Source organism: Lactuca virosa, chromosome 7 (genome assembly GCF_052849685.1).
Source record: "Lactuca virosa cultivar CGN04683 chromosome 7, Lactuca_virosa_CGN04683_v6, whole genome shotgun sequence".
Taxonomy (NCBI): Eukaryota; Viridiplantae; Streptophyta; class Magnoliopsida; order Asterales; family Asteraceae; genus Lactuca; species Lactuca virosa.
Genome location: NC_136432.1, coordinates 265,219,005 through 265,233,670, shown reverse-complemented (window position 1 = coordinate 265,233,670; position 14,666 = coordinate 265,219,005). Strand labels below are relative to the sequence as shown.

Genomic DNA, 14,666 nt, shown 5'->3' with positions numbered 1-14,666 from the left:
ATAGAATCCAGCTCATGATGAAGTGCTTGACTTTGAGAATCCATTTTAATGACTTGAAAAATTAACTAAAATGCCAAAAGAAATAGTTTGAGATCAAATGATTATGGCCGTAAACACGAGTTTACGATCAACTTTCACAGCTTGGAGTTTACGGTTGGAGGTTCACGGTTGAGTTTACGGTTGAAGGTTCACGGTTGAGTTTACGGTTGAAGGTTCACAGTTGAGTTTATGGTCAATGAAGATTGACTGTTTATGGTCAATGAAGATTGACTGTTTACGGTCGTAAACTGTTGACCGTAAACACCCAGAATTTGTTGAAAACTTGAATTGCAAGCAGATCTAATTCCCGTATGTCACAAAACACCAAATACAGTCTTGAATAACGATGAAACTGAACTCCTCTGACCGAAAACGTGATTGAAAGATGTTTCGACACTAGACTTGCTCTGATACCAATTGTAAGGTCCTAGAAACATGATCTTAACTAGTGATCAAGCAATCTAACAATCAAACAACAAGAGAATTGAGTAGAAGAAGAATGAATCAAAGCTTGCACACGTTTGTATTAATGAAACGTCTGGTACAACTCTGACTGACCGTAAACTACTATGAATCAACAACCACTAACAGACTCAGACTGGTCTTATTTATAGGAAAGAAGACCTGACCGTAAACTAGTCATGGCCGTAAACATGGTCATGACCGTAAACATGTTTACGGCCGTAAACATACTCTTGGCCGTAAACATACCAAAGTACTTCTAATACAATGCTAAATGACCTATTACATCCAAAGCCTAGCCCAAACCATAACATGGACCCTTCAAAAACTATTTAATCTACTTCTTTGCAGGCCTAGACCTTAGACATGTCATCATCGCCTGGGATTTCCTCCTCCTCGCCCGCCTTTGGCCGATGACCTTCAAGATCCTGACTAGTTCTAGCAGATTCACCAGTCAATTGGGCAAGAGCGACATGCCACCCTGGCAGGTCCCAGGATCCTGCATTGGTCGCATCTTCAGCCAGTCTGATCTTGGCTTCCCAGATGGCTAAAGCAGTGCTAGCCTTTGCCTCGACGATCACTTCCTCCATCTCCACGATGTGCTCCTCTTCCTTTTCGGCCTTCTCCTTGCTCAAAAGCTCTACCCTTTTTAGAAGGTCTTCATTGGTTGCTTTCCACATTTTCTCTTGCTTTTTGAGGGCTTGCTCGGCTCTTTCAGCACGAACCCTCAACTCAACAGAGACGTGGTTGGAGACCTGAGACGAAAAAGACGTAAGATAAAGGTAAAAATGTAAAGAGAAGAAGGTTATTTATTCTTACAGCCTGAGAAAAGGACACCAATTTCTGGAGTGCATCTTCCGCCCCAAGGTTCTCCAAGCTCAATTCAGTGGAACCCATGTTTTTTCTTTTCTTGGATCCCGAAGTTTTCACGGTCATATATAACGTCGTGATTTTTACTCCATTTTTTTTCCATTTTCTTTTAAAACTTTAACAACCTTGTTAACGGAAAAATGCAACGGACGACTTTATTTGATTATTTAATTATTTTCAAACCATTCTCAACAACCACACGTTACCATTTTCAAAAAACAAACATTCAACCGTTTAAATTATTGCGGAAAAGAGGTTCCAAAAATAAAAACCAAACGTGCTCAAGTGGCATCTTCATTAATACTAACTACCCAAAAGGAACCCAACCTCACCAAGCCATGCTCCTAAGCTACCTGTACCCATTGAAAGGCATTCAACAAAGAAACAAGTGTCAGCAACCGCCTCGTGATCCGACAAGTTGTGCACAACCAAAAAGAAAACAAACAATTCCCGTAAGGGTCATTCATGCAAATCATGATAATAGCATAGTCAATAAAACAAATAACATGATATCATAATTTTGTTTCAATCATATAGTTTTCAACTTAACTCAACCGATTATCACATATAATTTAATTCACCGTTTATTATATGTAATTTTTAATGCACCCGATTAACTACTTTGGGGTTACTTAGGGAGAGTCTACCCAACAACTTAACCCCGTTCACTACTCGTGTGCTCAGTCGGTTTAGTGCTCTAAGTGGCTCATGACTTCCACCCGAATACACCAACCCTAAGACTTCCATTTTCGCTACTCCGACTTGCAAAGTACAAGTACTTTACGGTGTCGTTCAGGATCGGTACAAATGGTGTCAATTCTACCGATACACCTCCCGATTCCCACGTGATGTTTGATCCGGCCACACCATAAAGCCAACACCACTCCGGTTCCCGTACACCAAGGTGCACACGAACCACGTGTCACACGGCCGTCTAGAAAGACCGTGTAACTAATCACCGTTATGGCTTAAGCTCTTTCAACCGATTAAACTTGCAAGGTTCTACCCATGACACCATTATACCCCGCAAAAGCATGCATACACCAAAATAATCATGTTACTCATACAGCTTAAACGAGTAATTATCATGTAATAAAGTTCGTTAAGATGTCACCATACATTAGCATATAACCACCAATTCATGAAACATCATATCCGCATGCAATTTACAACTATCACATAGAATGAATATCACCATATCAACCGATACCAAGGCACAACCATACACAAGATGCAAACAACATATTTTCAACAATTATCCCAAGCATATAAAAATCTAGCATGAATCGTAATTTGCATCAACAATCCACTTATGAGATGTGGTTTTCGGTTATGCACTAAAGTCAACAAAATTGTCGACTCACCTTGTGTTTGAAGCGAGTTCTCCTTTTTATTTCAAGCCTTGGCCCTTCTTGAAGTTGTCAAGTTTTCATCTAATAATCACACATACCAAACAATCATCAAAATGGGGTCCAAGTTTCATTAACACCTTTAATTTCTTAATGGGTTATATATATATATATATATATATATATATATATATATATATATATATATATATATATATATATATATTTAAGTTTCACAGCTTGACCACTGTTCAGTGTTTTGGTCATAAAATAGAATCTGTACCTCCGATTGAGCTGAATCCAGACTTTCTGAAAACTAGACTCGATTTCCTACATTTTATCCAGAGAGGGGCATCGGCCAATTCTGCTCAAATTAGCAGCTACAGCCCTCGCAAGATGGGGAAAAGTTGCTGTGCAGATTTCCAATAATTGCCAAAAATCACCATATGATTCATGACTTTGGACAAAGGATTAAAGCCACACGATGTAACACACCAAAAGCTTGAGTGAAGGTATTAAGATATCAATTAAGTGGTTTATGAAAAGACCAAGAATTGACTAAAAGATGATTGAAAGTAGGATGCCATTACACACCAAAAACAAAATTCTACATTCACCAATAAATATTTCTTTAATTCCAAATCAAGACACATGTTGAGATGGAACTTGGGTAAACTTGCAGACATGATTTGATAGACTTTCAAGGTTATTACTTCAGCCCTTACAATAAGGTTTTAGGGCAGAAAATACAAAGCAATACAATCAAGAATTGCAAAACCAATCAAGCTAGTTGTTTGACCTCGTTTGATAGAAAGACAGCAACATAATAAAATATTTAGGGGCTGTTTTAAGAGGCTTAATAAAGGTTCCAAAACATGGTATTTATGCAGAAAAATAACACATACGAAATCATTATGATTGGAGGTAAAAGAAACAAGAATTATGACACCAAAGTGAAGCAATTGACTTCACAATCCAACCAATACTCAAGCATTAATACCATCATATAAGAGTGTTTTAAGAAGGATTTTCATAGCAAAAATTTATCAAACCACACCCAACATGGCTGGAAACTGATCAGACATACACACTAGGATTGAAAGTAGGAAAAAAAAGGTTAATTGAATCAAAGGGAAAGCAGTGCAACCTCATAACTCAATCCAAGCACTAGAAATTAGGAGTTTAATCACGTGAGGAAGAAGGAAATCAAGAAGCTTACCAGATTATTCGAATTCACAGACTTAAGCACTCCATAAAACTCGCGCACCCCTCCCTCTCTCGCCTCGAGTCGTTAATTCCCGCAACCCCCCTTGCTCAATCGTTTTTTTCTCCTATTCCTCCTTCACGTCGTCGCTGCCTCCTACCTTGTTGTCGGACGTCGAGCACCACACAAGACAACGATCACGTGTGGGCTTCAACCTGTACGCTGTCTTGCCCCTTCCTTCAATATCTTTTTTTTTGCTTCGCCTTTGATGTGCGACACAACCCCAAAGACTTTGGGCTGATTTCTTTTGACCGTGGGAGCCAAGGAAAACAACCGCAAGGAAAGCCTAATCGATCAAACTCCATAAGACTGTTACATTCGATTTTTACAACTATACCCCTCACATACGCAACTTTGTATTCCATTCCCCCCAACTCTAGATTCTTGGCAAATTAAATTTGTTTTATTGAGAACTTAGCATCTCCATACCATTTACACTTTTATGACAAGAAATTACCCTAAATTAATTTAATTGACTTACATTCCTCTTAAATATAGAATAATTCATATAGATATTAAATAACACCAAATTTTTATTAAATTTATTTCATTCTACACTCTTAGAATCGAACTAACTTTACTTCGCTTAATAATCTTGTAACGGAACACTAACATCGTTAAAGAAAGAAGTTGTGGGTCGTTACATCGGATCTATGGGGGCTATCATAATAGGAATGGAGGGAAAAATTTTCTCTTTCTTCACCACCAGTTGACCGCCGGACATTGTTGTATCCAAGTCAGCAAAGGGTAAAGTAGAACAATAAAAGTCAGGATCCTTCATACGATAAAAGAAGAAGAAGAAGAAGAACTTAGGATCCTTACCTTTCCACATGGAGACGGTGGTAGATAAGCTCTCTTGAAGATTGGATTGGCTAAGTTTGAATGAGCTGTCTGATTCGGGCAAAGTAGAAAAGATTTTGATCCCGTTCTCTGAATCTTCAGCTGGAGGAACTAAATTGTCGAACTTGAAGGCTGCAAAACATCAGAAAAGATAAGAAAAGTGAATGTCAAGACCCCTAATATAGAAAAATGAAGTCCTACCCTTTCTAACCCAAGATTGAGGTAAGAGATCCCCATCAGGGAGGGAGTCACGTCTTATGAAGAAATATCTCCCTTTCCACGCACCGTCATTGTGCCTGGACTTCAACACAAGGGGAAACCTATCAGCTTTGACCTTCAACAAAAAGCGGGAATCCCCAAAAGTTGTTAGATCATAAACGTAGGCTAGCTCATTTAGACCGACGAAAAGATCCCTAGAACGATTCAAATAATCAATCCAATAGAGGATCCTCCAAATCGTTGGTATAACTTGGATATACGAGATCTTTGTGATCTCGAAAAATTCAAAAACGATTCCATAGAAAGGGTAAGAAAGCCCTAGGGTGAAAGGATACTCGGGGAGACAAACCTAGGTAAAAGAAATGAAATCAGGTTGAATCTTAGCATCAAAAGCCCTAAAGACGGTGCCAACAAGAAAGGTTCCAGACGACTTCAACATCTCAATGTCATCATCAGTGAAGATGCAGGTTTCCTTATAAGACAAGATCCTCTGATCCGTAAATCACCATCGGGTATAGCGATGATGTTAGCACGGGATCGAGTTGATTTCTTGCCCATGACCAAAATTGAATAGGAACAAAAAGAAAAAGAAACGAGAAAAGTACCTTCAAACGATATTTGATGAACGTCAAGAGTGGGAGATAAAAGAGTAAGGAAAAAACCGAATTTTTGGGTGTTCTATTTATACAGGAATCACGGAGAGATAAAAGGTTGATGTGACCTACTCCAACGGTTAGAATTCTAACCGTTAAGATTTAAAAAATTATCCTATCTGTTAAACATTTCACAATCTTATCTCTTTTTACTAAATTATACCTTTAAATTTTGATAGACTAACCTCAAATATTTTGCAGGAATAATTTGGGGGCAATTGTTAGGGATAGGATCCCAGAACTACATTCAGGATCCTCAAACCTCAGGATCCCCAAACATACTTCAGGATCCTGACTACTATTTATTCTCCTAATATTTATAACAGTTATATACTCTATTATTTTTCTCAGATGTGCAGAAATAATCAGCCAAAGACTTATTCTCAACGAATAGTCGTCATGACCATACAAAAGACCCAGAAGACCAAGTCAAGTAACGTCTATAAGTTAATATCGGAGGATCCCGGAATTGTCGGAGTTCTTGTTTTTAGCTTTAGACTATAAAAAACACCTGTATTCATCACACTACAAACGACACTTAGCAGAACTACAATATTTGTACTTACATTTTTTACATTTTATCTGTAATCAACCTTTTCAATCAATAAAATCATCGAGGCAGGTGATCATTATCACCTCCCAAGGTTTTATGTCGGAGATCCTAGGAAGGATCAAGGGCTTTCCTTGTAAACAACTTGTGTCACTTTGATCATCATTTTCTACTTGCTTTGCTCTGAACATCACAGCCTCTCATACACTTTGGTCGATTTCTGTTTGTTCATTTTTTGACCAAAACAATAGGCAAATCTATGTGTAATTGTACTTGTAACCTTTGTTTGAGAGCTCTGAAATAAAAGAATACTCCCCTCTTGCTCGTGGACGTGGGTCACCTTGACCGAACCACGCAAATATTGTGTCTTGTGTGCTAATAGTTTTGCTAGTTATCCGCTTTACTTCCTAACAAGTGGTATCATAGATGCGGTTAGTGTTCCGTTGATTGAAGATGACATCTCACAAGTTTGATTTGGAGGAGATCAATGGTTCAAATGATTTCAATTTGTGGAAGGTGAAGATGAAGGCTCTTCTGGTTCAACAAGGCTGCACAACGACACTGGAAGGAGAAGCAAAATTGCCAAAGGACATGACGGCTGAAAGAAAGGTGGATATTCTATCAAGAGCGCATAACACTATTTTGTTGAGTTTGACAGATGAAGTACGAGAGTTCGTGGATCAAACGAGTGTTGATGGGTTTTGGAAGAAATTGTGTGACAAGTATCCGAACAATTCTCTAACGAACAGGCTATACCAGAAGCAACATTTGTATACTCTTAGGATGTCGGAAAGTACCCAAGTGAAGGATCATATGGATAACTTCGATAGGATCATCTTGGACTTACAAGGTGTGAATGTAAAGATTAAAGATGAAGATCAAGCACTTATCCTCTTATGTTCACTGTCGAATTCTTATGAGGATTTCGTTGATACCATGTTGTATGGTAGGAAAACGATTACTGTGAATGATGTGAAGTATTCTTTGATGTACAAGGAACTGAAAAGAAAAGTTTCAGTTGGAGAAGAAGTTTCCAATTCTGGATTATTCGCAGGTAGAGGAAGAACATCAGATGGAGGTGGAGGTTACAAAGGGAAGTCAAGTTATGAATCTAAATCCAACATCAAATATTATAAATGCAAGGAAAAGGGGGACTTCAGAACAGATTGTCCATTGATGAAGAAAGGGAATAATGGTGTTGGACCAAGCAACAACAATGTTTCTGTGGTTCATGAAAATTCCGATGAAGGGGATGATGGTGAAGTTTTGACAGTATGTACATCTATCTTTGTTGATGCTTCGGTCTTGGACTCTGCAGCATCCTATCATATGAGATGAAATCATGACTGGTTCGACTCCTTCAAAGAGTGGAATGGCACAATCAAGATGGGTGATGATTGGGTGAGCAGTATCAAAGGCAGTGGCACAATGCAAATCAAGATGCATAATGGTATGGTCAGGAATATGGTTTGGAATATGGTTTTGATTTATAGGATATTTGTACCGATGAGTCGACCTTTCTATTGGGGTGATCGTATGAGTGTGGTGGGCTGCTCCTTTTTTTTGGATCTCCTTGTCTTCTTCGAGCCTTATGAATCTTAGTGCTTTGCTTCGGACCTCATCCATTCTCTTGCGTGGGGTCATTACAAGGTCTTCGAAGAAAGGGGAGTCTTTCTTTAGGCCCATTTTGAAGGCTTCCACGATAGTTTCCATTGCGATGTTGGGGATACCTAGAGATTCTGCCAAACCTGTTCACGAAATCCCTAAGGGATTCCATAGGATGTCGTACCACCCGATAGAGATCACTAGTGATCTTTTCGAATGTTTTGCTACAAGAAAATTGGTTGTTAAAAATATTAATTAAATATGAAAACGAAGTAATAGAGTAAGGAGGAACATTTAGTAGCCATTTTAAGGCTGATCCTGTGAGGGTGGAACCAAAACCTATGCACATGAAAGCTTCTTTCAAGTGTGTGGGAATGGGGATGATCTTCATTTTTTTCCCTATATTGTGCCACATGTTCTTTAGGATCTGTGGAGCCGTTGTAAGGCTTCATGTTGGGAGTTTGGAAGTGCTTTCGGAACTCGGTGTCAGCGATTGCAGGAGCGAATCTCGAGATCCTATGGCTTGTTGTGGAGACTTCTAGTATGGGTTGGACTACTCCAAGTACACTTGAGATCATCTGTCATAGTTGTTGAAATTCTTTGGGAATGAGCGGGCTCATTCCTGCATCATTATCCATAGAGTTAATACTAAAGATATTATTATCGACGAAGTTACCAGGATCCTTGTTATTGGGAGTAACGAAGATTTCACTAGGATCATGGGTCGTATGGGCTTGCTCTCTTGGAGTTACGCCCCATGCGGGAATAGAGGCTGGTATTGAGGATCCTATCTCACGGCGATTCGTTGAGGATCTTGTGTTATCAAAGTTCAGGATCTTGGGTTGCAAAATCAAGGGTGCTGCTTCTTGAGGCTTGTTGATTTCTGCCCTCATTCTCTCCACTTCCTTGAGTATTGATAATTATCCTCCTGATGTTGAGTGACTTTTCGTTCCATTCTCTTTATCATAGCAAAGATTTCATTATTAGAAATCAGCACAGGAGGATCCTGAAGTCCTTGGGTAGCGACCGAAGATGTGTTTTTCTTCGGTGCCTCAGAGGCTTTCTTGGGAGCTCCTCCTAGGGGTGGAGGAAGGTTTTAAGAGGAAATAGGAGAAATGGAGGAAGAGGATAAGGTCGATTGGGTGGACATAATTCTCGAATGATTATGAACACCACGGCCCCACGGTGGGCGCCAAATTGTTTTGGTCAAAAACCAACTAAGTAGAATTCAACCAAATTGTATGAGAGGTTGTGATGTTCGTAGTAAATCAAGTATGAAATGGTGATCAAATTGACACAAGTAAGTTACAAGGAAAGCCCTTGATCCTTGATAGGATCTCCGACATAAAACCTTGGGAAGTGATAATAATCACCTGCCTTGATGTTTTTATTGATATCAAAAGTTGATTTACAATGATGAATGTGTAAAAGTAAGTACAAGTATCATAGATGAGACAAAAGTGTCTGTAGTGTGCTAGTTACGTGTGTTATTTATATTCTAATGCTAATAACAAGAAGTCTGATAATTCCGGAATCCTCCGAAATCAGCATATGAACGTTTTTTGACTTGGTATTCTGAGTCTTTTGGATGGTTGAGGGGACTCTCCATTGAGAATGAGTCTTGTGTTGACTAATTCTGTACATGTGAGATAAATAGAGATAATATAGTCGTTACATGTGTTAGAAATATTAGTGATAATAGTCTAGATCTTAGGATATGTTTAAGGATCCTGAGGCTTCGGAAGTATTTGAGGATCTTGAATATAAATCAAGGATCCTGCCCCTAACATGTACCTCGATCGCAAATCAATCTTAGAAAACTAAGATGCACCCTGAAGCTGATTAAAAAAATCGTCAATCCTCAAAAGTGGATAACGGTTCTTCATCGTTAGCTTATTCAACTCCCGGTAATCTATACACATTCTGCATGAACCGTCCTTTTTCTTCACAAACAGAATCGGTGCTCCCCACGGAGAGCTGCTCGGACGAATAAAACCCTTGTCTAGCATTTTCTGAGGCTGCGTAGATAACTCCTACATCTCTGGTGGTGCCAGGCGATACGGTGTCTTGGCTATCGGGGCCACACCAGGAACCGAATCAATCCGAAACTCAACCTGCCTCTCGGGAGGCACTCCTGGTAAGTCCTCATGAAACACATCGGGAAAACCCCGAACAATAGGCACCCCCACTCAACTCCGTCGTACCCTCAACTCTAGTGTCTGCAAGATAAGCTAGGAACCCAGAATAACCATGTTGCAGATCCCTCCTGGCTCCCGTAGCTAAATAAAGAGTCGGCCCCTGTGAAGCTCTCTCACTAGGAATAACCAGTTCGACTCCTTAAAGAGTGGAATGGCACAATCAAGATGGGTGATGATTGGGTGAGCAGTATCAAGGGCAGTGGCATAGTGCAAATCAAGATGCATAATGGTATGGTTTGGAATATGGTTTTGATTTATAGGATATTTGTACCGATGAGTCGACCTTTCTATTGGGGTGATCGTATGAGTGTGGTGGGCTGGTCCTTTTTTTGGATCTCCTTGTCTTCTTCGAGCCTTATGAATCTTAGTGCTTTGCTTCGGACCTCATCCATTCTCTTGCGTGGGGTCATTACAAGGTCTTCGTAGAAAGGGGAGTCTTTCTTTAGGCCCATTTTGAAGGCTTCCACGACAATTTCCATTGCGATGTTGGGGATACCTAGAGCTTCTGCCAAACCTGTTCACGAAATCCCTAAGGGATTCCATAGGATGTCGTACCACCCGATAGAGATCACTAGTGATCTTTTCGAATGTTTTGCTACAAGAAAATTGGTTGTTAAAAATATTAATTAAATGAGAAAACGAAGTAATAGAGTAAGGAGGAACATTTAGTAGCCATTTTAAGGCTGATCCTGTGAGGGTGGAATCAAAACCTATGCACATGAAAGCTTCTTTCAAGTGTGTGGGAATGGGGATGATCTTTATTTTTTCCCTATATTGTGCCACATGTTCTTCAGGATCTGTGGAGCCGTTGTAAGGCTTCATGTTTGGTGTTTGGAAGCGCTTTCGGAACTCGGTGTCAACGATTGCAGGAGCGAATCTCAAGATCCTATGGCTTGTTGTGGAGACTTCTAGTATGGGTTGGACTACTCCAAGTACACTTGAGATCATCTGTCGTAGTTGTTGAAGTTCTTTGGGAATGAGCGGGCTCATTCCTGCATCAACATCCATAGAGTTAATAGTAAAGATATTATTATCGACGAAGTTACCAGGATCCTTGTTATTGGGAGTAACGAAGATTTCACTAGGATCATGGGTCGTATGGGCTTGCTCTCTTGGAGTTACGCCCCATGAGGGAATAGAGGCTGGTATTGAGGATCCTATCTCGCGGCGATTCGTTGAGGATCCTGTGTTATCAAAGTTCAGAATCTTGGGTTGCAAAATCAAGGGTGCTGCTTCTTGAGGCTTGTTGATTTCTGCCCTCATTCTCTCCACTTCCTTGAGTATTGATAATTATCCTCCTGATGTTGAGTGACTTTTCGTTCAATTCTCTTCATCATAGCGAAGATTTCATTATTAGAAATCAGCACAGGAGGATCCTGAAGTCCTTGGGTAGCGACCGAAGAGGTGTTTTTCTTCGGTGCCTCAGAGGCTTTCTTGGGAGCTCCCCCTGGGGTGGAGGAAGGTTTTCAGAGGAAATGGGAGAAATGGAGGAAGAGGATAAGGTCGATTGGTTGGACATGATTCTCGAATGATTATGAATACCACGGCCCCACGGCGGGCGCCAAATTGTTTTGGTCAAAAACCGACTAAGTAAAATTCAACCAAATTGTATGAGAGGTTGTGATGTTCGTAGTAAATCAAGTATGAAATGGTGATCAAATTGACACAAGTAAGTTACAAGGAAAGCCCTTGATCCTTGATAGGATCTCCGACATAAAACCTTGGGAAGTGATAATAATCACCTGCCTTGATGTTTTTATTGATATCAAAAGTTGATTTACAATGATGAATGTGTAAAAGTAAGTACAAGTATCATAGATGAGCCAAAAGTGTCTGTAGTGTGCTAGTTACGTGTGTTATTTATATTCTAATGCTAATAACAAGAAGTCCAATAATTCCGGAATCCTCCGAAATCAGCATATGAACGTTTTTTGACTTGGTATTCTGAGTCTTTTGCATGGTTGAGGGGACTCTCCATTGAGAATGAGTCTTGTGTTGACTAATTATGTACATGTGAGATAAATAGAGATAATATAGTCGTTACATGTGTTAGAAATATTAGTGATAATAGTCTAGATCCTAGGATATGTTTAAGGATCCTGAGGCTTCAGAAGTATTTGAGGATCTTGAATATAAATCAAGGATCCTGCCCCTAACATGTACCTCGATCGCAAATCAATCTTAGAAAACTAAGATGCACCCTGAAGCTGATTAAAAAAATCGTCAATCCTCGAAAGTGGATAACGGTTCTTCATCGTTAGCTTATTCAACTCCCGGTAATCTATACACATTCTGCATGAACCGTCCTTCTTCTTCACAAACAGAATCGGTGCTCCCCACGGAGAGCTGCTCGGACGAATAAAACCCTTGTCTAGCATTTTCTGAGGCTACGTAGATAACTCCTACATCTCTGGTGGTGCCAGGCGATATGGTGTGTTGGCTATTGGAGCTACACCAGGAACCATATCACTACGAAACTCAACCTGCCTCTCGGGAGGTACTCCTGTTAAGTCCTCATGAAACACATCGGGGAAACCCCGAACAATAGGCACCCCCACTCAACTCCGTCGTACCCTCAACTCTAGTGTCTGCAAGATAAGCTAGGAACCCAAAATAACCCTGTTGCAGATCCCTCCTGGCTCCCGTAGCTAAATAAAGAGTCGGCCCCTGTGAAGCTCTCTCACTAGGAATAACCAGTTCGACTCCTCAAAGAGTGGAATGGCACAATCAAGATGGGTGATGATTGGGTGAGCAGTATCAAGGGCAGTGGCACAGTGCAAATCAAGATGCATAATGGTATGGTTTGGAATATGGTTTGGATTTATAGGATATTTGTACCGATGAGTCGACCTTTCTATTGGGGTGATCGTATAAGTGTGGTGGGCTGGTCCTTTTTTTGGATCTCCTTGTCTTCTTCGAGCCTTATGAATCTTAGTGCTTTGCTTCGGACCTCATCCATTCTCTTGCGTGGGGTCATTACAAGGTCTTCGTAGAAAGGGGAGTCTTTCTTTAGGCCCATTTTGAAGGCTTCCACGACAATTTCCATTGCGATGTTGGGGATACCTAGAGCTTCTGCCAAACCTGTTCACGAAATCCCTAAGGGATTCCATAGGATGTCGTACCACCCGATAGAGATCACTAGTGATCTTTTCGAATGTTTTGCTACAAGAAAATTGGTTGTTAAAAATATTAATTAAATGAGAAAACGAAGTAATAGAGTAAGGAGGAACATTTAGTAGCCATTTTAAGGCTGATCCTGTGAGGGTGGAACCAAAACCTATGCACATGAAAGCTTCTTTCAAGTGTATGGGAATGGGGATGATCTTCATTTTTTCCCTATATTGTGCCACATGTTCTTCAGGATCTGTGGAGCCGTTGTAAGGCTTCATGTTGGGAGTTTGGAAGCGCTTTCGGAACTCGGTGTCAGCGATTGCAGGAGCGAATCTCGAGATCCTATGGCTTGTTGTGGAGACTTCTAGTATGGGTTGGACTACTCCAAGTACACTTGAGATCATCTGTCGTAGTTGTTGAAGTTCTTTGGGAATGAGCGGGCTCATTCCTGCATCAACATCCATAGAGTTAATAGTAAAGATATTATTATCGACGAAGTTACCAGGATCCTTGTTATTGGGAGTAACGAAGATTTCACTAGGATCATGGGTCGTATGGGCTTGCTCTCTTGGAGTTACGCCCCATGAGGGAATAGAGGCTGGTATTGAGGATCCTATCTCGCGGCGATTCGTTGAGGATCCTGTGTTATCAAAGTTCAGAATCTTGGGTTGCAAAATCAAGGGTGCTGCTTCTTGAGGCTTGTTGATTTCTGCCCTCATTCTCTCCACTTCCTTGAGTATTGATAATTATCCTCCTGATGTTGAGTGACTTTTCGTTCAATTCTCTTCATCATAGCGAAGATTTCATTATTAGAAATCAGCACAGGAGGATCCTGAAGTCCTTGGGTAGCGACCGAAGAGGTGTTTTTCTTCGGTGCCTCAGAGGCTTTCTTGGGAGCTACCCCTGGGGGTGGAGGAAGGTTTTTAGAGGAAATGGGAGAAATGGAGGAAGAGGATAAGGTCGATTGTGTGGACATGATTCTCGAATCATTATGAACACCACGGCCCCACGGTGGGCGCCAAATTGTTTTGGTCAAAAACCGACTAAGTAGAATTCAACCAAATTGTATGAGAGGTTGTGATGTTCGTAGTAAATCAAGTATGAAATGGTGATCAAATTGACACAAGTAAGTTACAAGGAAAGCCCTTGATCCTTGATAGGATCTCCGACATAAAACCTTGGGAAGTGATAATAATCACCTGCCTTGATGTTTTTATTGATATCAAAAGTTGATTTACAATGATGAATGTGTAAAAGTAAGTACAAGTATCATAGATGAGCCAAAAGTGTCTGTAGTGTGCTAGTTACGTGTGTTATTTATATTCTAATGCTAATAACAAGAAGTCTGATAATTCCGGAATCCTCCGAAATCAGCATATGAACGTTTTTTGACTTGGTATTCTGAGTCTTTTGCATGGTTGAGGGGACTCTCCATTGAGAATGAGTCTTGTGTTGACTAATTCTGTACATGTGAGATAAATAGAGATAATATAGTCGTTACATGTG

General features: G+C 40.3%; 1 protein-coding gene across 3 annotated transcripts; it reads right to left on the bottom strand.

Moving 5' to 3' along the window:
* Positions 1-539: 539 nt before the first annotated feature.
* On the bottom strand, positions 540-4,273 carry LOC145125804 (uncharacterized). 3 transcript variants are annotated; one of them, XM_079061216.1, is made up of 5 exons: positions 3,940-4,273; positions 3,004-3,221; positions 2,736-2,804; positions 1,321-1,724; positions 540-1,256 (listed from the first exon to the last, which is right to left on the bottom strand). In XM_079061216.1, exons 4-5 carry the CDS (start codon positions 1,435-1,437, stop codon positions 855-857), a joined length of 519 nt encoding a protein of 172 aa, XP_078917342.1. In that variant the 5' UTR covers positions 1,438-1,724; positions 2,736-2,804; positions 3,004-3,221; positions 3,940-4,273; the 3' UTR covers positions 540-854. The 3 variants fall into 3 exon arrangements, with proteins under 3 accessions (XP_078917342.1, XP_078917341.1, XP_078917343.1); XM_079061215.1 differs by having other exon boundaries at positions 3,004-3,130; positions 3,940-4,272; XM_079061217.1 differs by lacking the exon at positions 3,004-3,221.
* Positions 4,274-14,666: the final 10,393 nt, after the last annotated feature.